Source organism: Hypanus sabinus, chromosome 13 (assembly GCF_030144855.1).
Source record: "Hypanus sabinus isolate sHypSab1 chromosome 13, sHypSab1.hap1, whole genome shotgun sequence".
In the NCBI taxonomy this organism is placed as follows: Eukaryota; Metazoa; Chordata; class Chondrichthyes; order Myliobatiformes; family Dasyatidae; genus Hypanus; species Hypanus sabinus.
Genome location: NC_082718.1, coordinates 1,413,771 through 1,439,555, shown reverse-complemented (window position 1 = coordinate 1,439,555; position 25,785 = coordinate 1,413,771). Strand labels below are relative to the sequence as shown.

At 41.2% G+C, this 25,785-nt stretch overlaps 1 protein-coding gene across 9 annotated transcripts in view; it reads right to left on the bottom strand.

Moving 5' to 3' along the window:
* Window positions 1-25,785, bottom strand: part of shank3a (SH3 and multiple ankyrin repeat domains 3a) — a 1,267,872-nt gene that overhangs the window by 898,584 nt on the left and 343,503 nt on the right. For all 9 annotated transcript variants that reach the window (XM_059986981.1, XM_059986984.1, XM_059986980.1 and 6 more), the window contains one exon: window positions 7,980-8,226. In XM_059986981.1, coding sequence (XP_059842964.1) covers window positions 7,980-8,219 — 240 coding nt within the window. In that variant the 5' untranslated portion in view covers window positions 8,220-8,226. The remainder of the gene's footprint in view (window positions 1-7,979; window positions 8,227-25,785) is intronic.

The window sequence follows — 25,785 nt, the reverse complement described above, 5'->3', positions numbered from 1 at the left end:
ATCCACGCTTTAAGCTCATCCACCTTTCTTACAATGCTCCTAGCATTAAAATAGATACATTTAAGATTCTCACCATCTCCTCCTCTCTTTCCATCCCTAACAATGCATTCAAATTTATTATCCTTTTCTTTCTTCTCCCCTACATCTTCGGGCTGAGCGCATCCCTTCTCCATCACCTGCCTTTCCTCCCTCACACACTGTCTATTTACTTGCTCCACTGGTGAACTAACCTCCTCTCCCATAGTCTCCTCAAATAGTCTCCCGCCCCCTCATCTTACTAGTTTAAAGTCCGCCCTGTAGCCCTAGCAAACCTCCCCGCTAGGATATTGGTCCCCCCACGATTCAAGTGTAACCCGTCCTTCTTGAACAGGTCACTCCTGCCCCAGAAGAGGTCCCAATGATCCAGAAACTTGAATCCCTGCCCCCTGCTCCAATCCCACAGCCACGCATTCATACTCCACCTAATTCTATTCCTACTCTCACTGTCGCGTGGCACAGGCAGTAATCCCGAGATTACTACCTTTGCGGTCCTTCTTCTTAACTGCCTTCCTAACTCCCTATACTCTCGTTTCAGGACCTCTTCCCCTTTCCTTCCTATGTCATTGGTACCTACATGTACCACGACCTCTGGCTCTTCACCCTCCCACTTCAGGATATCTTGGACGCGACCAGAAACGTCCCGAACCCTGGCACCAGGGAGGCAAATTACCATCCGGGACTCCCGGTCACCTCCACAGAAACGCCTGTCTGAGTCCCTGACTATTGAGTCCCCTATTACTATGGACCTCTTTCTTCTAACCCTACCCTTCTGAGCTACAGGGCCGTCCTCTGTGCCGGAGGCCCGACCACTGTCGCTCCCACCAGGTAGGCTGTCCCCCCCAACAGTACTCAAACATGAGTACTTATTGTCAAGGGGTACAGCCACTGGGGTACTCTCTAGTACCTGCCTCTTCCCCTTCCTGACTGTAACCCACCTATCTGCCTCCCGTGGTCCCGGAGTGACCACCTGCCTGTAACTCCTCTCTATCACCTCCTCACTCTCCCTGACCAGGCGAAGGTCATCGAGCTGCAGCTCAGTTCCCTAACTTGGTCCCTCAGGAGCTGCAGTTCGGTGCACCTGGCGCAGATGTGGACGTCCGGGAGGCTCGGAGACTCCAGGATCTCCCACATCCGACACCGAGAACAACAAGCTGCCCTCACACTCATACCTCACAAATAACTGAAAATACAAGAACTAAAAGATAAGCCTACTGTGCCCTCTTCCGCCTAAGCCCTCTGAGCCCAAGCCCTACACTCTGCGCCCGGCTCACTCCGCTGTCCGCAAACGAAGCTGCCCGCTTCTTAAGGCGGCGTTCTTTATATATCTTCCCTCCTTCCCGGGCCTACTTCACGCGCCTGCGCAGTCCCGCCTCTCAGAACTCCGATCTGAGACGCAATTGGACAATTTGAAAATGGCCGCCGCCGCACTTCCTCTCAAGCCTCGCTGTCCTCTTCCAAACCTCTTCCTATACCTCAGATAAATACTTCGTGGAGGTTTGTGACATATATGATTATATGATATATATGTACAATGTCTGAAATACATCTTATGGAAATGTTTATTTGATGATGAACTTCAATTAAAAAAAATAAATTACAAAATTAAAACCCCAATTGCTTCTTTAAAATCGCTCTACCACTATGCACAATCCAATGCCTCCTCAGAAACTGTGGCACACAGAATGTCCCGACTGCCCGGCTCACTTCTTTTGAAATCCCTCCTCTGCTGTGCACAACCCAACATCTCCTCAGGAACTACAGTGTGCAGAATGAATATAAAAGAGTAAGTCTTTTTCTGATTAATTCTCAGTAGTTCGGGGGTTGGTAGACATAGAGTGATCACAATAGAATGATTTATTATAGAGGTACCATTCCCTTATAAAGTTCTGAGGAGTATCAGTCTTATTGTGTGGCTCATCCATTTATACAAGTTCATGTGAACAATGAGGAACAAAAAAACAGAAAATTCTAGTAACAATCACAGGTCAGGCAGCACCTGCGTAAAGTGAAGGAGTTAGTTCTTCAGATTCATGATGCTTTGTCTGAATTGAAAAAGAAGGAAAACATTGGTTTGAATTTGTAGAGAGTAGGAGTTGCAATAGATAGGACAAAGGGAAAATCTCTGAATAGGAGGCCATACTTGCAGCAATTATAACCTGTTGTTGGAACCATTGAATTGGTAGGTCACTGTGGACACATAGTTGGAAAGTAAGCTAACAAGAGCTGTGAAATGCAGATGAGAGCCATAAGGAATAAATACCCAGCAGATGAAGCAGTGTTAGGAGGGTCTCATGTGGAAGGCTAGTGCAGGGTAGCACTGGCATTACTCTATCACAGATAATCCTTTTGGTCATACCTAGCCTGTCTCCACCCCCTCTGCAAACTGAAACTATATACCATCAATGTTCCTCCGGACTACATATAACTCTCACACACAAATAAATTAACAAATAATAAGATGCATTTACAATACAAGTTAAAAAGTAAACAGTATAACACTACTGGTGCCTCATAAATGATGAGATCTGGGTTGTGGCAGGGAGTACAGCCTGGGAGAAGAAACAGTTTCACATCCTAACAGTTTCGTCCTTATGTTACAGTACCTCCTGTCTAATGGTAAGGGAACAAAGAGATTATTGGATGGATAGAAGAGATCATTGACCATAAGGGCCTTCCGCATGCAGTGCTCCTGATAAATATCGTGTGTGGAAAAGAGACCCCAATGATCCTCTCAGCAGTCCTTGCAATCCTTTGTAAGGACTTGTGATCAGGTGCCTTGCAATTCTCGTACCAGATGGTGATGCAGCTGGTCAGGACCCTCACGATGGTACTCCTGTAAAAACTGGTTAAAATGGGGTGTGGTGGGGAACCTCACTTGCCTCAGTCTCCTCAGGAAGTGTGCTTGCTTGATCAAAGAGGTAGTGCTGAGGGACCATGTGAGATTATGCAGGTGAGATGAATGCATCAAAAATCTCCATGCTTCTTCTTCACTTGGTGTTGATGCTACCATATTGTGGTACATCTACAACTTGAGGGAGTCCCTGGGCTCAGTGTGTAAGTGAAGTACTGCATCCCAACAGTTTCCAAAGTCCACCTCAACAAGATGTTAAATTCAATCCAATTATCCAGTAAATGAATAATTTACTGAGGCCAAAAAGGTTTTAAATGTTGTAATAAACTGTAACTATTAAATGCAAATCTACATAAAAACTTTATCTTCACACACATCTGATTAACAGGTGAAGTTCTTTCTAAAAATGTTCTGATTGGCTTGAATATTATCCTTGGGCATAGGTGACTTTGTAGTGAGGCCTTCTATAGATTGAGATTTACTTATTCATCATGCGTGTATCAAATCATACTGTGAAATACGTCATTGACATAAACAACCAACACCTCCTAAGGGTATGCTAGGCACAGCTCATAAGTGTCACCACACATTCTGGCACCGACGTGGCATGCCCACAGTATTCAGCAGAACAACACAACAAAAGCAACAAAAAAAGCTGCAGCAAATCAAGCCCTTCTCCTCGTTCCCACCCACCCACTCACACAGAGACCGTTCTCCAATCCCAGGACAGGCTCTGAGTTTCTAGCTTCCAATGGACTCAAGGACTCACAGAAATCATACCTCCAACTTCCCCAGTAGATTTGCAGACCCAGGGCTCTGGCTATCAGGCCTCAACTTCCGGACTTCCATACTTCAATCTTCGGTATTGACCCCAGGGCTCACTGATGACAGGACCCCAAAATGCAGGCCTGGAACTCCGGACTCACCAATTTGTATACCAAGGGAATTCCCAGCTACTGTGCTTCCTACCCTCACGAACCTCCCATCCTGGGACCTGCTGACCTGGTGGAGGAGGGCTACTGGCCCTCATCCTTGCTGGTTTTCATCCAGAGTTTGCTGGCCTGACTTTCATCCACAGATGACCTTCATCACATGTCCACATAGCTGACCTTTGAACATTGAGTGGAGACCTAGACTGACCTTGTACTTCCTCACATCCCTTTTCCTAAACCTGATTCCTAACTCCCTTCTGTATGCCCAAAATCATCCCTACTATATACATCTATGATTAGAAAATATGATAACACCCCTAGAGGGAAAATGGTTGCCTTGAGAAGAACCAGTTTCTGTGCCTCTGAACCGAGCATCTTCTGGAAATGAATGGGGAGATAAATTTGAAACCAATAGCTCCCACCAAGTACAGCATCCTTCTGAAGACAGTTATCCAGATATTAGGCAATCCTCTTGATATCACCACTAGATAATATTACAGCAATGAGACAGAGCAATTTCATCACTTCACTGCATCACCCAAAAACTGACTCTACTATCAATTGGAATTTGTAGTGAATGGCCATTTCATTGATCTGGAGTGGAGTTACAGGCAGACGCAAGTTCGCCAGACACTACTCATTATGCTTTTCCAAAGCAACTGAAATAAAGGTTACAACTATTTGAATTTACATAGCACCTTAAATATAGCAGGATGCCACAAGACATTATAAAGAATTCCAACAAAAAACGTAGTACCATTCCATGCAGTCCAACACACGACTGACAGATTAGTTAAATAGTTAGGTTTTAAGACGCACTGTAATAATTGAGTGAGAGGAAGAAAAGGTTTATCTAGAGATACAACATGGTAACAGGCCCTTCTGGCCTAATGAGTCCGCACTGCCCAATTACACCCATGAGACCAATTAATCTACTACCCATACGTCTTTGGAATGTGCAAGGAAATAGAAACACCTGAAGGAAACCCACGAGGCCATGGGGAGAACGTGGAAACTCCTTACAGTCAGCAGTGCAACTGAACCCAGATCACTGAGGCAGTAATAGCATTTACACTGACAATGACACCACCCTGCCACCCTGATTAGAGGCACAGAGGGAAATCCACAGCTTAGGGCCTAGGCAGCTGAAAGCATAACTCACAATGTGGGGAATGTTTGAAATAGAAAAAAGCATAGAGCAAGGATTATAGGAACACAGAGCTGTGAGATTAAAGAAACAGATGACAGGGATATCTAAGTATCTAAAGACAATGCTAAGAACTAACATTACCTAACAATACCTCAATGGGACACACACAAAATGCCGGAGGAACTCAGCAGGCCAGGCAGCATCTATGGAAAAGAGTACAGTCAATGTTCCAGACCTGCTATATTGCTGAAGGGTCCTGGCCCAAAACGTCAACTGTACTCTTTTCCATAGATACTGCCTGGCCTGCTGAGTTCCTCCAGCATTTGTGTGTGTGTGTTGCTTGGATTTCCAGCATCTGCAGATTTTCTCTTGTTTGTGAATGCTTCAGTGGGCATTGATTGAAACTTGTCGGGGATTAGGCCACATGCTGCAATGCTTTGGTTACAATCAAGTTTCTGAAGGGTAAAAATCTGTAATGATCAGAATTTGCAGGGAGGCCAGTTAAGGTAAGTGACAAAATCAGTGAAGAGTATTAACAATTGGTTCACCTAATATTAGTACACAGAACCTACAAGTTACAACACAGACACGAGCCACCCCAAAATAGTGTGCAACTTCCATCAGATGAGTCTTCATTTAACTTACATTACCCACGCACAGTCAAAGTCATTCATGGAGCTACAGAAATTGTACCCACTGGCCCTGAAACATGATACATCATGAACATGCATTCTGTTATCTGCTTTTTCCATTATTTCCAATCCAGAGATTTACAACAACTGCAATTTAAACTGTGAGAAGGGATGGGGATTGCAGTTCCTAACTGCATCTGTGCCTACATCTGCAGCATAAAGCTCACACATGTTGCAAGGAGGAGGAAAACCTAGTGGAGGGATTTGTATCATCTTTTACTGTTTAATGGAAAACAAGGAATGCTGGGACTATTCCGGAATAGAGTTCTGATGAAGGGTTTTCATTTCTCTTCCCACAGACGCAAGTATTTTCTAGATTTATTGTTTTTTTTCAGATTTTGTTCATCTGCAGTTTTTTTTAAATTTTCACTTACTATTCAATGAATATGGGAGATCTGTGGATAAAGAGGGTGGTGGCTGTTTGAAGACCCTCCCCAGCCAAACATCTTGTAAAATTAACCTATACTGTAATACAGATAAAAACAAGAGAAAATCTGCAGATGCTGTAAATCAAAGAAACACACAAAATTCTGGAGGAACTCAGCAGGCCAGGGAGTATCTATGGAGAAAAGTACAGTGGATGTTTCAGACCGAAACCCTTCAGCAGGTGTGCTGAATGGTCTTGTGCATGAAACATCAACTGTACTTTTCTCCATAGATGCTGCCCGACCTGCTGAATTCCTCCAGAATTTTCTGTGTTGTGCTAAAGATGCTGCTAATTAAGAATTTTAAAAATAACTAGTAGTGCAATTTTATCAATTATTTACTTCATATCACACAGCAACATAACACTCAGTCATTGCTAACCTTTTTTATGCCATGGACCATACCATTAAGCAAGAGGTTCATGGACCCCACGTTGGGAACCCCTGACCTACATAGTCTTAACAGAGAGGAACATCTCATCCTACAGAAACATAAGCAGAGGAAAACTGAGCCATAACAAATGCCATCAGATGGGATCAGTGATAAGTCTTGAGCATCTTAAGGGTGGGTAAGAGGTAAAAGGGGTGAGTTGGGGAGGAGGGTCATAGCTGCTGATGCCACAGCTGCCAATGATAGGGAAAAGATGTAAAGGGCTAGTTGTGGTGTTGGGCTGCAGGGCCAGTGAAGATTAGAAAAATAGGGAGGCTGATGTCTCCAAAATAAAACTTGTTTTTAGCTGGAGCTTTGTCAGACTGGGAGTTAATGTAGGTCAGTGAACAAAATCAAAAATTGATAATGAAGGCGTACAAAAAAGCTGGATGAACTCAGCAGGTCAGGCAGGAATTGATAATGGTTTTGTTATTGGACAGCAAAGTTTCTACCAACTCAGGCTTGCATTCTGATGATGGGAAGCTGTCCAGAAGGGTAGCAAAATGCATCAGATTTCAAAGTGAAAATGATACTGAAGATATGGACAATAGTTACACCACATTGCATTCTGATAACTGCATAAACAGCCCCTACCAACAACATCCAACCCCCCACTATTAAATATTTGCTTCTCTGAGTCAGAACAGTGGTGTGTGAAATAATTATAAATAAAAGGCGTTCGATCCTACTAACATTCACCTGTTGGAACTAATTGGTAATAGAGAGCAAGGAGGTGAGTACATTACTGACGGGTGATATTTGGGAGTTGTACACTTACTCCCTACTCTTCAGTTTCAAGTAATTTATAAACAATGATTGAAACACAATGCACTGCAACATGAATTCTCTCCCGATATGATTTAACGCAGCTTTTATACATAGATTTAACATGAAACGTCTCCACAATCCCATGGGAGTATTATACCGGCCTCGCCTACATCAGAGGTTGTGGCATTTTCCCAATGAAATGACATCACGTGCAAACCATGCAATTATACGCTTGAAGCAGTCCGCATGTCCTGGTAGACACGTAGTTTCGCAAGAACAGAAACCCAACCACTTTAGTCCGGCTTCCAGCAACAGGAAACTGACAGAAATACTGACTGCAGTAAACTGTTAAATAAACATAATTCTTCCAAAGCGATGCATTACACCCTCTTCGTCAAACCCCCTTCTCCCTATGCACAATGATGGATATCTCCCAACACCAGGACACATTAATAAACCTTACATTCTCTGGGCCCAACACAGGTGTATTACACATATGTACACACATGTTATAAGGTAATCCAGTAAGCTAAGGGTTAAACTCCGGCTTCCAGTTTGAATGAACACACACAACACCAGCAACCCGAACGCTACTTTATGTAGCAAGTGTAATGTGAGACCCACCCCTTCGGCGAAGGTAACTGCATCTGTCATTCCAGGAGAAATTGTATATCGAAATCACACATACTGACCGTCTGCTCCAGGTCTGGTACTCCAATGCGAATGATTATAGTGCTAGGCGCAGGATTGTCCATTTGGTGGCCGCTTTTAGCTGCTGTACTTGTCCTGATGGTGTGGTAGATGGTTTCTTCCCTGCTGAAACTCTCCTCGTCCTCACCCTCGCTGCAGTTGCAAGTGTTCCGCTGCCGCTCCTCCTCATGTTTCCTGGATGTCGGACTGAGAGGCATGCTCCGTGCACTAACCATCGACATCACATCACTGGGGGGAGACATAGAGAAAAAAGCTCAAACCCTTTGGAAAACCCCGCACACACACACACACACGCGTACCCTCGCCTGCATATAATATATATTAACGTATACATATACATTTGTCCGACTCGCACACGACAATTTCATGCACATAATTGGGTATAAATATGCACGATAGCTTGCTTTATAAAGTGACTAAAGCGTAGGAACACAAGGGATTGCACATTAGCAACGATGGAAAAACAAAATCTGTATTAAACAGAAGTCTGTTTGGTAACGTTTATGCAGGTGTATAGCAATTGTGTTAAAACCTTGGGCGACGACCTTAACAGATACAGGTGTGTGTCTACCACCCCCCCCCCCCCCCCCACACACACACACACACACACACACAGGATTTATATGTGTGTATATCCCCATTGGATAGTTACAGGGAGGGGTTTGCTCGCTTTGTGCAAGCTTCAAAAGCTGCATGAAGTCATATCAGGCTGGTGTCAAAATGCTCTTTCAAAAGTGTATTTCTGAAGCACACTGAAGGAGAAAAATGTCAAGCAGGAACTGAGGTATGGAGAGAAAATTCCAGTGCTCAGTGCAGACAAGTAAGGCATAACTACCAATGGCTGGGTGATTAGAATCCAAGATGTTCAAGGGACAGGAATTGGGAAAAAAAATAAAAAATGTAAGAATTGGAAGGATAGAGAAGTTTAAAAATGATAGAGAAAACTGAGTGCATGAACACATTTAAAAATTAGATTAACAGTTGTGTAATTATCAATTGTGACTGGAGGTCTGTGACCAGTAGTGGTCTGCAAGGATCTATACTGGGACTTCTGTGGGCTTGAATGAAAATGTAGCAGATTAGAAAGTTTGCAAATGACACAAAAATGGCAGTCTTCTGGTTGGTGAGCAAGGTTGTCAAAGGATTTAGCAGGAGCAGATGGAGTTTAACCAGATAAGTGTGAGGTGTTAGGAAGGTCGAATGTAAGAGGAAAGTTCAAGTTGAAAGTAAATTTATTAGCAAAGTAAATACAAGTCACCATATACAACCCTGAGTTTCATTTTCTTGCTGGCATTCAGAGTAAAACATCAAAAAACATCAGTGAAAGACTATCCACAAAGACTGACACCAATGTGCCAATATAAAATCAAAATAATAATAGCCATTATTTATTAATTATTCAAATATTATTATTTTGTTTTTCTTTTTTGATTTGCACAAATTGTTGTCTTTTTTTCACAATAAATGTGATGATAATGATAAATTAAGGAATCTTGGGGGGGGGTGAGAATCTACAGTTCCACGATAGTGGCAAAACAAGTAGATAGGATGATAAAGAGGCCTTCATCAGTCCGGGGGTTGAGTATAAAAGTCAGAAAGAGAAACGCTGCTTTGGCTACACTTGGACTATTATGAGCATTTCTGGTCACCAAACTGCAGTAAGATGTGGAGGTTTTGGAAAGGCTGCAAAATAGGTCCACCAAGATGCTGCCTAGAACGGGGGTCGAGGGTATATGAGCTATAAGGAGATACTGGACAAACTAAGATTCTTTTCTCTGGACCACGGGAGGCTGAGCAACCTGATGGGAGTATATAAAATAATGAGTGTTTTTCCCAGTGTGGAAATATCAAATACTAAAGGGGAAACCGCTTTAAGGAGAGGGAGGAAAAATTAAACGGAGATTTACATGTAAACTTTTTTTGTATAGAGAGTGGTAAATGTCTGGAATATGCTGCCAGGAGAAATGGTAGAAGTAGCTACAGTACTGTGCAAAAGTCTTGAGCACAGATATATAGCTAGGGTGCCTAAGACTTTTGAACAGTACTGCAGTAATTTTATGTATTGCACTGCTGCTGCCTCAAAAAAAAATCATGCCCTTGATGCTGATATGGGTCTCCTTTGTGAACTGAGAGTGGGAAGGGTGTGGGGAGAGGGGAACCATGGTTGGGAAAAGAGGACGGAAGAGGGGAAGGAGCAGGGAGCACCAGAGAGACATTCTGTAATGATCAATTATCCAATTGATTGGAATCAAATGACTTTGTCTGGTGTCTCAGGGCTGGGTGTGTCTGCACCCATGCCACCCCCACATTCTCTACCCTTGACACTCCCAAAATTCCTTTGCTCCTGCCAGATTTACAATCTTGATTTGCGGATCATTGGACTCTCTTCCAGGGAAGGTGAAACCTGTACAGAAGAGACTAATATCCTTACAGGAAGGTTTGCTAGTTTTAAACTGGAGTTGCAGGGGGATGGGAATCAGAGTGACAAAACAGATACTGCAGTGGTTGTGGGGCAAGACATTATTCAGCCTATATACAAAGTCAGGAATTGAAATATTGAACATGGTAGGTCTAACTTCAAAGCAAGGAGTATTGTAGAAAAGGCAGGTGAGCTGAGGACATGGAACAGCTTGTGGAATTGTGGCATTTTAGACATTCCTGAGACTTGGTTTACAGGAGGGTCAGGGACTGGCAGCTCAATATTCCAGCATTCCGTTGTTTTAGAAGTAATAGAGTGAGAGGGATTAAAGGGAGAGGTGTGGCATTAGTAGTCAGGGAAAATGTCACTGCAGTACTCAGGAAAGGCAGGAGCAAACTTTGTCAAGAGATCACAGATTGTTTCAAGAAACATAATAGTATGATAGTAAGTGACTAACTTTCCACATATTGACTGGTGTAAAAGTGCCAGATGGAATAGAGTTTGTCAAATTTGTCCGGGAAAGTTTCCTTAATTAATTCATAGAGGTCCCAACTAGAAAGAGTTTGATACTACATCTCCTATGAGGGAATGAGACAGGGAAGGTGACAGAAGTTTGTTTAGGGGAACACTTTGCAATTTTATCATAATGTCATTAGTTTTCAAAATAATTATCAAGAAGGATTTGTCTAATCCTCGAGTTGAGTTTCTAAATCTGAGAAAGGCTAATTTTGATGGTATCAGAAAGAATCCAGCAAGTGTGCATTGGCCACACATTTTAATTCCACGTCCCATTCCTATTCCGATATAACCCTCTCCAATGTCAGTATATCCTTTCTAAAACGAGCCCAAAACTGCACACAGTACTCCGTGTGGTCTCACGAGTGCCTTCAAGAGCCTCAATATCACATCCCTGCTCTTAAATTATACACCTCCAGAAATGAATGCCAACATTGCATGTGCCTTCTTCACAACTGACTCAACCTGGAAGTTATCCTTTAGCGTATCTTGCACAAGGACTCCTAAGACCCTTTGCATCTCTGCATTTTGAATTCTCTCCCTATCTAAATAATACTCTGCCCATCTTTTGTCTTCCATCAAAGTGCATGACCATACACTTTGCAACATTGTTTTTCATTTGCCACTTCTTTGCCCATTCCCCTAAACTATCTAAGTCTCTCTGCAGGCTCTCTGTTTCCTCAACAGTTCCTCCTCCACCTATCTTTGTGTCATTGGCAAATTTAGCCACAAATCTATTAATCCCATAATCCAAATCATTGACGTACATCATAAAAAGCAGCAGTCCCAACACCAACCCCTGTGGAACTTGACCGGCAGCCAGCCTGAATAGGATTCTTTTACTCCCATTCGCTGTTTTCTGCTTATCAGCCAATGCTCCACCCATGCTAGTAACTTCCCTGTAATTCCATGGGCTCTTAACTTCCTTAGCAGCCTCATGTGTGGCACCTTGTCAAAGGCCTTGTGAAAATCCAAGTTCACCACGTCTACTACATTTCCTTTGCCTACCCTGCTTGTAATTTTCTCAAAGAATTGCAGTGGGTTAGTCAGGCAGGATTTTCCTTGAAGGAAACCATGCTCGCTTTGGCCTATCTTGTCATGTGCCTTCAGGTACTCTGTAATCTCATCCCTAACAAATGTTTCCAACAACTTACCAACCACTGATGTCAGTCTAACAGGTTTATAGTTTCCTTTCTGCTGCCTCCCACCCTTCTTAAATAGTGGAGTAACATTTGCAATTTTCCAGTCATCCAGTACAATGCCAGAATCTATTGATTCATAAAAGATCATCGTTAATTCCTCAGCAATCTCCCCAGCGCCTTCCGAACCCGAGGGTGTATTCCATCAGGCCCAGGAGATTTATCCAGCCTCAGACCATTAAGCTTCCTGAGCACCTTCTCATTCATAATTTTCACTGCAGATGTATTCCACTGTGAAGACTGATGCAAAATACACAATCAGTTCCTCTGCCATTTTTGCATCTCTCATTACAGTATCTTCAGCGTCATTTTCTATTGGCCCTGTATTTACCCTCAACTCTCTTTCACCCTTTATATACTTAAAAAAGCTTTTAGTATCTTCTTTGATAATAGTCGCCAGCTTCTTTTCATAATTTATCTTTTCCTTCCTGATGACCTTCTTAATTTCCTTCTGCAAGTTTTTAAAAGCTTCCCGATCCTTTCTCTTCCCAATAGCTCTAGCTTCCTTGTATGCCCCTTCCTCTGCTTTTACTTTGGCTCTGACTTCACTTGTCAGTCACGGTAGTGACTTTCTTCCATTTGAAAATATCTTCTTATTTGGAATATATCTGTCTTGCACTTCCCTTATTTTTCATAGAAACTCCAGCCATGGAGTTTCCAGCCAAAGGATATGACAAGAAGGCAGGTGTCTGGTGTTGATGGAGATCCGGGTCAGCCATGATGGAATGGTGGAGCAGGCTTGATGAGTTGAATGGCCTAATTCTGCTACTATATCTTATGGTTTTATGTTCTTATGAAAGGCTTTAGTCCAGGGACAGGTCGATGGAACTCGGCAGATTAACAGTTCAGCACACACTAGTTGGGTTGAAGAGTCTGTGTCTGTGCTGGAGTGTTCTATGACTCTTTTACTCGACATGCAGTTATCAGTACAGCTATGGAAATCGCCCAGATTAACAATGGACAATCTTCTTGAGCCTCTCCATCTTTTTCTTATAAATTGGTGTAATTAACCTTTTAATCGGGGTCCACTGTAATAATTAACTACATGGAGATCAGATCCATCCTTTCCACAAATTTTAACAGGATAAACACAGATCATTTAATGTATTCCTGGCAGTAACCAAACAGATTAAATATATCTTTACTGGGTGAGAGTTCTCTTGATTAGAGAAACACATCACTATGGACCTCATGTGGTCTGTTCACACCAGCTGTGTGGTGAAAAAAGCACAGCACCTCTTTCACCTCAGACAATTGAGGAAATTTGGTATGGGCCCCCAAATCCTAAGAACTTTCTACAGGGGCACGATTGAGAGCATCCTGACTGGCTGCATCACTGCCTGGTATGGAAACTGTACCTCCCTTAATTGCAGGTCTCTGCAGAGAGTGGTGCGGACAGCCCAGCACATCTGTAGTTGTGAACTTGCCATGATTCAGGACAGTTACAAGGACAGGTGTGTGAAAAGGGCCCGAAGGATCATTGGGGACCCAAGCCATCCCAACCACAATCTATTCCTGCTGATAACGTCTGGGAAACAGTACCACAGCATAAAGCCAGGACCAACAGGCTCCGGGACAACTTCTTCCACCATGCCATCAGACTGATTAACTCATGCTGATTTGAGTGTATTTCTATGTTACATTGACTTTTCTATTTATTATAAATTACTATGATTGCACATTGCACATTTAGATGGAGATGTAGTGTAAAGATTTTTACTCCTCATGAATGTGAAGGAAGTAAGAAATAAAGTCAATTCAAATTCAAAAAACAGATTAGTTTACTGTTTTGTGGAACACTTCCTTTCAGTTTTCAAGGGTGATCTGAGCTATCAATTGCCATTTAATCCTTCATTCCTTTCCCACCCATGACTCATTCACTGTCACAATAATTCACAATAATTTAAGGAACAGTACCTCACCTGCTTCCTGGGTACACTGCAATCCTTGGGGCTCAATAATGAACTCAGCAATTTCAGATCAGCATTCTTTTCCTCTCTATAGGTGCTGCATACTTCAATTTCATTTTTCCCCTCTAAATGCCAGTATTTAATGTTTACCTTGACAATATGAGTTGCATCCCATCACAAAACCTCGTCCAGTTCCCTCCACTCCCCCCACTTCCCCCACTTATCCTGAAACTTTTACAAATGTTCTCACTAATGAAGAATATTGTGTTCAAGCATTGACTCTTTCTGTCGCCATAGTACTACCAGATTTACTCAGTGTTTTTTAAATTTTCATTCTTTGTGTAGACAAATTGGCATTTGCTCTGGGAAAAGTTTATTTTGTGTTCGGTTAGGCAGCTGTGACCTGAGTGGAATGGCTGTGGTTGACTAAAATGGCTATATGGGGTATATGGGGGAAATTTGATATAGACTCAATAGATATTGCTGGGATCTTCTCAAAGGATCTCCACCTTGTCATGGTGGAGCGCTTGTGAGTATCTGAGATCCTCAGAGCAATGCCATCTGGTGCTTAGCTTCTGGTAGGTTTTTTCTGGTAGAACGGTCAAGGGGAAGGCTCCAGACAACCAATACCACAACACTGGAGATGGTAGTTGTAAAGGCAGTGAAGGTGGAAGAAGGCTACAATAGAGAAGGCTACAACAACCTAGTCACCTTGTATTCCATGCCACTGGACCCTGACTTGTCAAATTCTGAGTGCAAATGCCCATGCATCAGTCTCCCCATTTTAAACAAAGTCACGCACAGGTGTTTTCCATTAAGTGAATACTGCTGAGCCCACACTGCAGCAGAACATGCGGATCCCGGATCAGCCTATACAACCACCAAAGGACCCATCAGCAGACAAGGCATTATGAGAATCTCATACTAGACTTGAGTGATCACACTATGTCAAACTTGACTTGAGTGATCACACACAGTGTCACTACTGTCACTAGGGTGACAGTAGGTGGGCAAGGTGCAATTGGTGTGAATGTAGAATAGAACTGGTAGATTAGGTGGGTGTAGATTGATATGTAAATTGCTGGAGATTGGGTGCAACTTTGTGGAGTTTGTGAAAGAGTTCATTTAGATGGGGATGTTGATGATCTGCAAAGTTGGGGTGGATTTAGTTGGGAATGGTTGGAAGGTTATTTAGTGGGACAGTTTAAAGGGAGATTTTCTCTGTAGATCATCTCTGCTGTACCTGAACTGGAATTATCATCCATTTTACAAAAGAAAAGAATAGTAGAAGTGTTAGCTTCATTAGTCATGCAGCCATGATACGTATATTCATGAAGAAAATAAAGCACAGAAAAGGAGATAGAGGGAAAAGTGGAACAAACACAGAAAGATAGGACATCACCTTGTCTGGTAAAATGTTTTATTTGAAATCACTTTACTATTTATTCTAAAACATAATCCCCGGACACCAATTTCTTTTTGACTATAATAAATGATTTTCTTACATCAGAGAAGGCTGTATGATCACAGGGTGGTTTCAGAGTTGGTCCGGATGATTCTGACACAATAATGAATCAAACAACTGGCATCAAGAGAAGGAGCAATGTGGATTCACCACAATTGTTCAGTGTCACAGATCTCAGGTACAGCAATAGCTAATATTCTATCAATTTCTGTACAGGATGAGGGTGAAAGGAGAGAAAGAAATTGCATTTGCCTTATACCTTTTAAAACCACAAATAATCCCTAATAACTTCATGGCTAATTAGTTTGTGAAGAATAGTCCATGACCTGCCTTTTTACTGAGCAGTGAAGGCTCTTTGAGCTTATTGCTGCCTATGGACTTTTCCTGATTTTTATGACATCATATGATATTTAGGGAGCAATTCAACATGATCCCATCTACAAAGGTTCTAGAACCTTTGTGAACAAGGTGAGCACAATATGAATATTAAACTGATGAAACTGAAGAATCTTTGTTGAAACAATTTAATTTCAATTACAATTCAAAGCAAAGAAACCCCAAATTTGTATAAGCAAACTCAGTGACAGAGAGCTTATTTGAAAGCCTTATCAAGCTGTTAAAAATCACTTCACACTTGAATGGGCATTCCTATATTTTTTGGCATTAGATAGTAAGTACTGAAAATGTATAGCTACTAAACCTCTCAGTCAGCATCAATTAGAGAGCAACATCTGGAGTTCCACATTTAATTATATAATTTTTCTTCATAACATGGGCTGGTGTTACCCTCCCCATTATTCTTGCAAGAAAATATAGGCCAATGTTGCAACATCAAGAGCATAGAAAGAAAAACGTATACAGTACAACAATAATGCAACAATGGCCAGATATCTGTTACTAATGTAATCTATCACTTGAAACCTTGCACACATTATGCTAAATTTCATCTAGGATATATAAAGTAGACTGCTTTCATCTGCCCATTGCTTTAAATCCATGTTACAATCTCAAAAGATTCAGTCAAAATTCCTCAAAATTTAATCAGACAAGGTTATCAGTGATTAATTGTAGCTTTCCAAATTATGACTTCTATTTCCTCTCAGATATTTTTCTAGTAATTTGGAAACTAATATTAAGCTGACTGGCCAGTACTTCCATGATCCTTCACTTTCTTCTTTTTAAAAACAACATCAGAAGCTTTCCATTTTGCAGGATTGGAAAAAGTCTGCTATTTCCTCCCTTGTTTCTCTTAATACCTACAATATATTTCATCTGGTCCTAGTGAATTACTTTCCTTCAAAGATTTGAGGTTCAAGGTTCAAGTTCCATGTGTACTCCGTACATCATAACATACAGTAAAATGTGCTGTTTACATTAACAACCACTGCTGGTATGTTAATGGTATGCTGCGGACAGCTCGCAAGTGTCTCATACCCATTCTGGCGCCATCAATGGTGGAATACCCACAATGCTTGACAAAACAGCATAAAACACAACAAGGAACACAACAAGCCCCTTTCCTCCCTCCCAGCTACACAAATACACAGCGCTCTATCCAAGGCAGTCGATTCAGACTAATCCATTTAGGCTAGGTTCTAAACATTTTTACTTTCTCTCTTTCTCTATTATGTTCATTTTTCATACTCATCTCCATTAACTACAGCATTTACATTGTCTCCCACCATTTTGAAGATGGGCTCATAATACCCAATGTACTGAATCAATACTGATCTGACTAACTGCCTCCACCCATGCTAATCCCAAGGCTACTTTAACCCAGACACAACAGATTCCGCAGATGCTAAAAAAAACCTGAGCAACATGATGCTATTCCATGAATTGAACCAGACTGTGAGTGGCTCTTGCTCTTCAAGTTAATAACTGTTCATCATTAGCCTTAAATATTAACTTCACTTTTCATTTTTATTTCAAATTTCCAGCATCCATAGTATTGTGTGCTCTTGGCCTTTATAAATAATCTTTAGGTTTCACTTGTTTTTTTACTTGTTCGTACCTTTTTCTGTCACTCTAATTTCCCTTCAAACATAGAAACATAGAAAACCTACAGCACAATACAGGCCCTTCAGCCCACAAAGATGTGCCGAACATGCCCTTACTTTAGAAATTACTGGGCTTACCCATAGCCCTCTATTTTTCTAAGCTCCATGTACCTATTTAAGAGCCACTTAAAAGACCCTATTGTATCTGCCTCTACCACCGTTGCCGGCAGCCCATTCCACACACTCACCACTCTCTGCATAAAATACTTACCTCTGACATCTCCTCTGTACCTACTCCCCAGCACCTCAAACCTGTGTCCTCTTGTGGCAACCATTTCAACCCTGGGAAAAAGCCTCTGACGATCCACACAATCAATTCCTCTCATCATCTTTTACACCTCTATCAGGTCACCTCTCATCCTCCGCCACTCCAAGGAGAAAAGGCCGAGTTCACACAACCTATTCTCTTAAGGCATGCTCCCCAATCCAGGCAACATCCTTATAAATCTCCTCTGCACCCTTTCTATGGCTTCCACATCCTTTCTGTAGTGAGGTGACCTGAACTGAGTACAGTACTCCAAGTGGGGTCTGACCAGGGCCCTATATAGCTGCAACATTACCTCTCAGCTCCTAAATTCAATTCCATGATTAATGAAAGCCAATACACTGTATGCCTTCCTAACCACAGCGTCAACCGGTGCAGCTGCTTTGAGCGTCCTATGAATTCGGACTCCCAAGATCCCTCTGATCCTCCACACTGCCAAGAGTCTTACCATTAATACTATATTCTGCCACCATATTTGACCTACCAAAATAAACCACCTCACACTTATCTGGGTTGAACTCCATCTGCCACTTCTCAGCCTAATTTTGCATCTTATCAATGTCCCGCTGTAACCTCTGACAGCCCTCCACACTATCCACAACACCTCTAACTTTAGTGTCATCAGCAAACTTACTAACCCATCCCTCCACTTCCTTACCCAGGTCATTTATAAAAATCACGAAGAGTAAGGGTCCCAGAACAGATCCCTGAAACACACCAATGGTCACCGACCTCCATGCAGAATATGACCCATCTACAACCAATCTTTGCCTTCTGTGGGCAAGCCAGTTCTGGATTCACAAAGCAATGTCCCCTTGGATCCCATGCCTCCTTACTTTCTCAATAAGCCTTGCATGGGGTACCTTATCAAATACCTTGCTGAAATCCATATACACTACAACTTGGAGATGAAGCTCTTTCTTCATCAATGTGTTTAGTCACATCCTCAAAAACTTCAACCATGCACTTTCTAATCTCCCTTGTTGCACTGAAATCTAGTGCAAACTTTTCTTATTTGTAATACTCAAACATGTATGGTCTTGGGCATCCAGAAGCACGATAGATTTAAGAGTTCCTACCATCATTCCTCATATTATTTTGAATCCTTGCTACCTCCCCTTTGAAGCCCTCTGCTGTTATGAATATGATTTATCTATATTTAGCTTCAGAGTCATAAAAAATTTGCAAAGAGGATGGATTATCTTACACAATACTGTTCTTGGGACTCGATATTGAATTCAACAAATTTCAGGTAACCAGCCCTTCTTGTTCATATTAACACTGACCTGTTCTGATATCAGGCTATCTGTCTCTAACACTAACTGATTTTTTTCTCTTCATAGATGGTGCCTGATCTGCTGAGCATTTCCTGTAATTTATTTCAGAGTTCCACCAACAGCCATATTCTTTATCTCACAGTTCCAATAGGCACCTTTGCTTTTAATGAACTTAAAGTTGCCATGCCATTACTTTTATGCCTTATCTCAGGGAAACAGCTATATCTTGGGAAAACTGCCCAGTTATAATTTCCAGTACAATGCTTACTGTCTAGTCACAGTCAGGCCTAAAATTTCAATAGCTTTGATTTTTTTCTTCGCTTAAGGCAATTAAAAATTTACTTTATCAAAAGAAAACTCAGTAGAGGAGGAAGCTGGAGAGGAAACTATGGCAGAACGACAGAGGATGTGTGGAGTGGTATGAAAACAATCACGAGGCACAAAATGACCAGAGACCAGGTGATTGAAGGAGACCAGGACAAGACCAATGAGCTAAACAGGTTTCTCAAATGGCTTGATGAGAAGGCTTCATTTCTTCCTCTACAACCCATCCACCCCCTAGCACCTCCCCTCTCATCCTTTGTCCTCCATCTCTCTCCAAAGACACAGACTATGGACAGTCACTGCTGAGTAGGTATGGAGAGAGCTCAGCAGACTTCACCCAGGCAAGGCTGTGGGCCTGGCTAGCATCAGCCCAAGGGTACTCAAGGTGTGTGCTCCTGAGCTGGGTGCTGTCTTTCAATACATCTTTAATCTGCCTGAGCCTGGAGAAGGTCCTTGTGAAAAACATCCTGCCTCGTTCCAGTACCCAAGAAGACATGTTCCACCTTGTCCTACCAGTGACTACAAACCAGTGGCACTGACCTCACATGTTATGAAATCATTAGAAAGAATGGTCCTGACACACTTCTAGACCATCGTAAATCCATCACAGGATCCCCTGCAGTTTGCTTCCCAACCACATATTGGAGTCAACAACACCATTCTCATCCTGCTTCAACGGGCTTACACCCATCTGGATGAGCCAGGCAGCACTGTGAGAATCATGTTCTTTGATTTGTCCAGAGCTTTTAACACCATACAACCTGCTTTACTTGGGAGTAAGCTCACAAAGATCCAGGCGGTGCTTCGCTAGTGTCCTGCATTACAGACTACCTGTTCAGGGAGCCACAGTATGTGAGATCATAGAGCTGTGTATCAGTAGCAGCACAGGGCACTTTAGGACACTTTCCTTTTCATCTGTTCAGATTTCAGAAACAACTTGGAGTCCCGCTATTCTACACATTCTGCATAGAGCATTCTATTCTACGCTGTAGTCAGCTGGGGCAGCAGGATGAGAGCAACGTGCTATGTGCAAAAGAACACAAACAAGAGAAAATCTGCAGACACCCAAAATCCAAGCAACACACACAGAATTCTGGAGGAACTCAACAGGCCAGGCAGCATCTATGGGAAAGAGTACAGATGACGTTTTGGGCTGGGACCTTTCAGTAGGACTGAAGAAAAGTACTGCTGAAGGGTCTCAGCTTGAAACGTCGACTGTACTCTTTTCTATATATGCTGCCTGGTCTGCTGAGTTCCTCCAGCATTTTGTGTGTGTTGTAAAAAAATACAAACTGTGCAATTACTTTGCAAAAAGAAAGGAAAAAATAATAAATAAGTAAGATATATGAGCTGTAGAATCCTTAAAAGTGAGTTATCTCAGCGAACCATTGTGACTGGTCATGTTAACAGATTGACCCCAGTGATTGGGATTGTGGTTATACACACACCAGCAAATATCCAGTGTAGGGAAATGAGGTTCCACATAAACCCTTGGTAATGTGATAGGATTAAATGCTGAGCTTCAGTGAATGACTATAGATTTAAACACTGACCTTCATTGACCAGAGTCAGGGTTACACAGAGACACACTATAAAAAGAATGAAAATTACATACTGAAGTTTAGTGATAAGATTGAGATCACATTTTGGGATTATGCCGCAATTGACTCAGATTCATAAACACAATCTTCGATGAATAAGAATTAGTTTACCATTTGACTCTCATTAATTTGGAGTCAATTTAGACAGTGAGCCAGTAAATGGTGTAAGATTTAACATTAAATCCCCAGAGATTAGGTTTCAAACTGATCCAATTCATGAATGTGGACAGTTCTCCCACTAATACCCAATGAATGGGAATGAGGCTACAGGCTGACTACCAGTAAACAAAAACAATCTTATATAAATATGACCTGTGCTATGTATTAATTTTAAGTAAGATAAAAGATTGGCAATGAGGCTGTGCACTTATCCACAGTAAATGGGAACGGAGATATACACTAATAACTTCTGAATGGCTATGAGGTCTCATGCTGACTTACAATGAGTATGGACAATGATACGCTCACCTCAATGACAGAGGATGAGTTTGCACAAAGATCCCAGTACATGGGGCATCTTGCTGACCTCCAGTGAATGGAAATGGGGATTATAGAGATACCCAATGGCTACCCATATTGATCCACACAATCAATGAGGATGCTGTTATACATTGAGTTTCAATGAATACAGATGGGTTTACAACCAGGCAACCCAACATGAGGGGGAAGTACACTGATGCACAAACTGCTAGTGATTACAGATAGATGTTTATTATTGAATAAGTTTTAGATTGATCTAATGTCATTTAAAAGGGTTTTTACAGGGAATAGATTGATTACGTTGATCCCCAGTCTCTAAGGAAGGGGATTATACACTGGTCTCCAGTGATTGCGAATGATTTCTACCTAATTCCCAGTGAATAGTATAGGTTACATTCTGGCTGCCAATGAACTGGGACAGGTTGAAATACTAGCAGTAAGTGAATATGTACAGGGTCACATATTAATGGTTAATGGATGGTTGTATAGTTGCATGGAGCTCCATTTACTGGGAATGTGTTTACTCAGACAACTACTGAATTGGGCCAAGTTATACTGAAATTCTGCGAATGGGAATAGAGTAGGATGGGTTTCTATTTTTGTATTATGATGATAACACATAATATATGCTATTAATATCAACTGGTTTATGCATTTCAATATAATTCATGTTTAATGACTGCTTTGAGAGGAGAATTGATGTCCCAAAACAACAGGCATCTTTGAGAGTACCTTTGGCATTGTCTTTGATTTACTGTAAGTGTGAAGGTACTGAAGCGATAAGACTTGTTTTAACTCAGAGAACAGAAGTGATGATGAGAAAATCTCCTCACGAGTAGAATGGGGCGTGTCAAGAGATATTTGAAGAATCAGAATTGAACAAGTTAGCTCCTAGAGGGTTAATGTTTAGGTTGGAGTATCAAGCAACAACAATAATGCATTTTGATGGAAAAGCTGGGGTGGTAAATCAAGGTTCTTGATAGAAACATTAGAGCAACTTACTTTTGACAGATTTCTCAAACAACTTAACAGATCTCACCATAAATAAGAACTATTCTGACAAAGTGTTTTCATGTGAAATATAAATTTGTTATTTAATCTCTACTTACTGTATGTCTTACAATAGCTCCTTTTGTATCCAGTAGTTGAAAGGTTGCATCTGGTGATGTTATACTGAGACAGAATGAATATGATTGGATAATTCCCTTGTCAGTATTACTTGGCAGTTGCAGTACAAAATTGATTGATATTATGCATATAATTTACATCAAAGTATTTTTCACTTTGAAGTTCAAACTAAGTTTATTATCAAGGTGCATATTTGTCACCACATACAACCCTGAGATTTATTTTCTTGCAAAAATACTCCATAATAGAACCAATGAAAGACCACACCAACTTGGGCGTTCAACGTTCAAACAACAAATACAAAAAGAAAGAAGTAATAAATAGATAGATAGATAAATATATAAATATTGAGAACATGAGATGAAGAGTCCTTGAAAGAGAGTCCATAGCACTTATTCCTCTGCAGGAATTACTGTTTTTAATGGGAAAAGTTGACTCTACTGTTTAAACAAACACTGGCTTAAGAGTCAATGTATTTAGTTTGATATGCAAATAAACCTTTTTACCTTGAATATAGAATAAGTCAAGTCAAGACAAGTCACTTTTATTGTCATTTCAACCATAACTGCTAGTACATTGTAAAAATGAGACAACATTTTTCAGGACCATGGTGTTACATGACACAGTACAAAAACTAGACTGAACTATGTAAAAAAAAACACAGAGAAAGCTACACTAGACCCCAGACCTACACAGGACTGCATAAAGTACACAACAACAGTGCAAACATTACAATAAATAATAAACAGAACAATAGGGCAAGGTGTCAGTCCAGGCTTCGAGTATTGAGGAGTCTGATAGCTTGGGGGAAGAAACTGTTACATAGTCTGGTCGTGAGAGTCTGAATGCTTCGGAGCCTTTTCCCAGACGGCAGGAGAGAGAAGAGATTGTATGAGGGGTGCATGGGGTCCTTCATAATGCTGTTTCCTTTGCGGATGCAGTGTGTAATGTAAATGTCCGTGATGGCAGATAGAGAGACCCCGATGATCTTCTCAGTTGAACAGAACAGGACCAAGCCCTACAGCTCATGAAACTAGTAATGATATGCCTAATAAATTTACTCCCTTCTGCTGACACAATGTCCATATCCCTCCATTCTCTGCACATTCAAGTGCTTTTCCAGGAGCCTTTAACATCAACCACTGTCTGTGTAAATAAAACTTGCCCTACATATCTTTGTGTAGTGAGTCATATAATTAGTTCCTCCAGCTTTTTGGATTATCCAGTACAGTCAATAAAGACTCTGATCAGAAGAACAGAAATTGAAATCAAAGAGTCAAGTTGAGCCATTCAAGGCATACCTTAATTCCAAAGTAAGCAAAAACTGACTTAGTTCCAAAAGCTTCTTGTGGAATGGATGCCACATTGTAATAACCTGGTAATAAGCAGAATATTGTCTGGAACTAGGGGTTCAATTGAACAGATCTAAAGATCCAGATATACAGAGAAAATAATATAGGTAATTAGATATTGTACAAGGATTTAGATGGACATATATGTGTCTATAGGCTAGGAGTTACATATTATTCCATGAGACAAGAAAGTGAGGATGAACTTTAGGTGGGGTTCCAAAGCTAAGGTACAGGAAGCTGCAGTAAGGGTGAATTGCAAAAGCTGTGGAGAATGATGTCTAGGGTCCCTAAGTAACACTGTGGTATGAAGATCCTACATGGGAGTAAGGTGTGGAATCCTTATAGAAGGATAGCATGCAGACTATATGTCAAGGTGAAGTGAAGATTGACTGCGTGATACAGGGATATGGGAACATTGTGAGATGAAATTAATTTCGCATGGGAGACTGAGATGTGTATTCTTTCTGTGAACTGGTAATATGGAAATCATGAGAGAATAGAGTTAGGAGGATTCTTTCTCACTTAGAGGGTTACTTTTGCCATCACTTGCATTCTTTGTGAATCTTTCTTAATGGATGAAATGTGCAGGTATGGGCTCTGATAAACATTGAACATAATTACTTTCTCACAAACTTATTACAGAGTAATCTGCTTTGCAAAAACCTTCTACTTTGCATTTGATTAAGTCTGAAAGGAGTTGGTATTCTCATCTGTATTTACATATCATCAATATTATATGAAGTTCAAGAATTCATATGCATTTTATTTTATGCTTCTGGAGTGTTGTAAATGGGAGTTTGTATTTATTTTTAAGGTCTGTGTGATAATATAAACTCTAATGTTTCAGTATAGGAGAAAGATTTCCAATGAGACTTTTTGAACAATTAGACTAAACCCCTTTCAAATTTTGTTCCAGATTCAAACTTGACCAGATGTACTTCCTTTGCACCTATAGATTCAGATTTAGAACTGTAGCCATATTCAAGGCCAGATATGAAATTCTATAAGTATCCCATATACTAAGCAGCGTGCATATTCCAACCCAAAGGAAGTGTATTGGTGTAGATGATTAGGTCACTGCTTGAAACAGACTGCAATCCTCAAGAACAGGTCTTCACGCTAACACAAAAAGAGGATGCCAGTTTCTGAAAATGAATCTTGACTTTGGTAATATATTGGCAAGAATTAAAGATTTATACCTTTTTAACCCACATCCCTGACTTCAACACCAACATCTAGAATGGTATCTAAAACAAAAATTGGAAGCACATTAGACTCCATTTGGGAAAAGCAGCTCCGGCCTACTCTTCACCACTGGCTGCTGATTCCACTTAGGTAATAAATATCTGAAAGTCATTTCCATTAGCCACATCAATCTATTGAAGCAGAATGAGGAAGTTCCTGCACTCCCCACCCCATCCCCACAAACCTGAATCCAAGCAGCACCCATATTTCCTTCTTCTAAACATGTTTCCATCATGTACAATTCTCTGTCTCAGATCAATTGATGCACTATTTATTTGCACAGTTGTGCCTATATTGAGCAAATCATCAACTACAGAAACACTGCAAGAATGTAATCACAGTTGTTCACTTGCTTTCTTTCAATCTAACACCTTCTTCCCACCTTCTCAGTTCCATCAAGCTTTGTCCCATTTCCTCCAATCCCATACTCTCATTACATTAATTTATCGCAAAATTGCACGTATACATATCATACAAGAGGTTTATGGGCATATACAACCTAACTATTCCCAGCAGTAAATCACAGCTGAAATGTTGGCCCTCCAG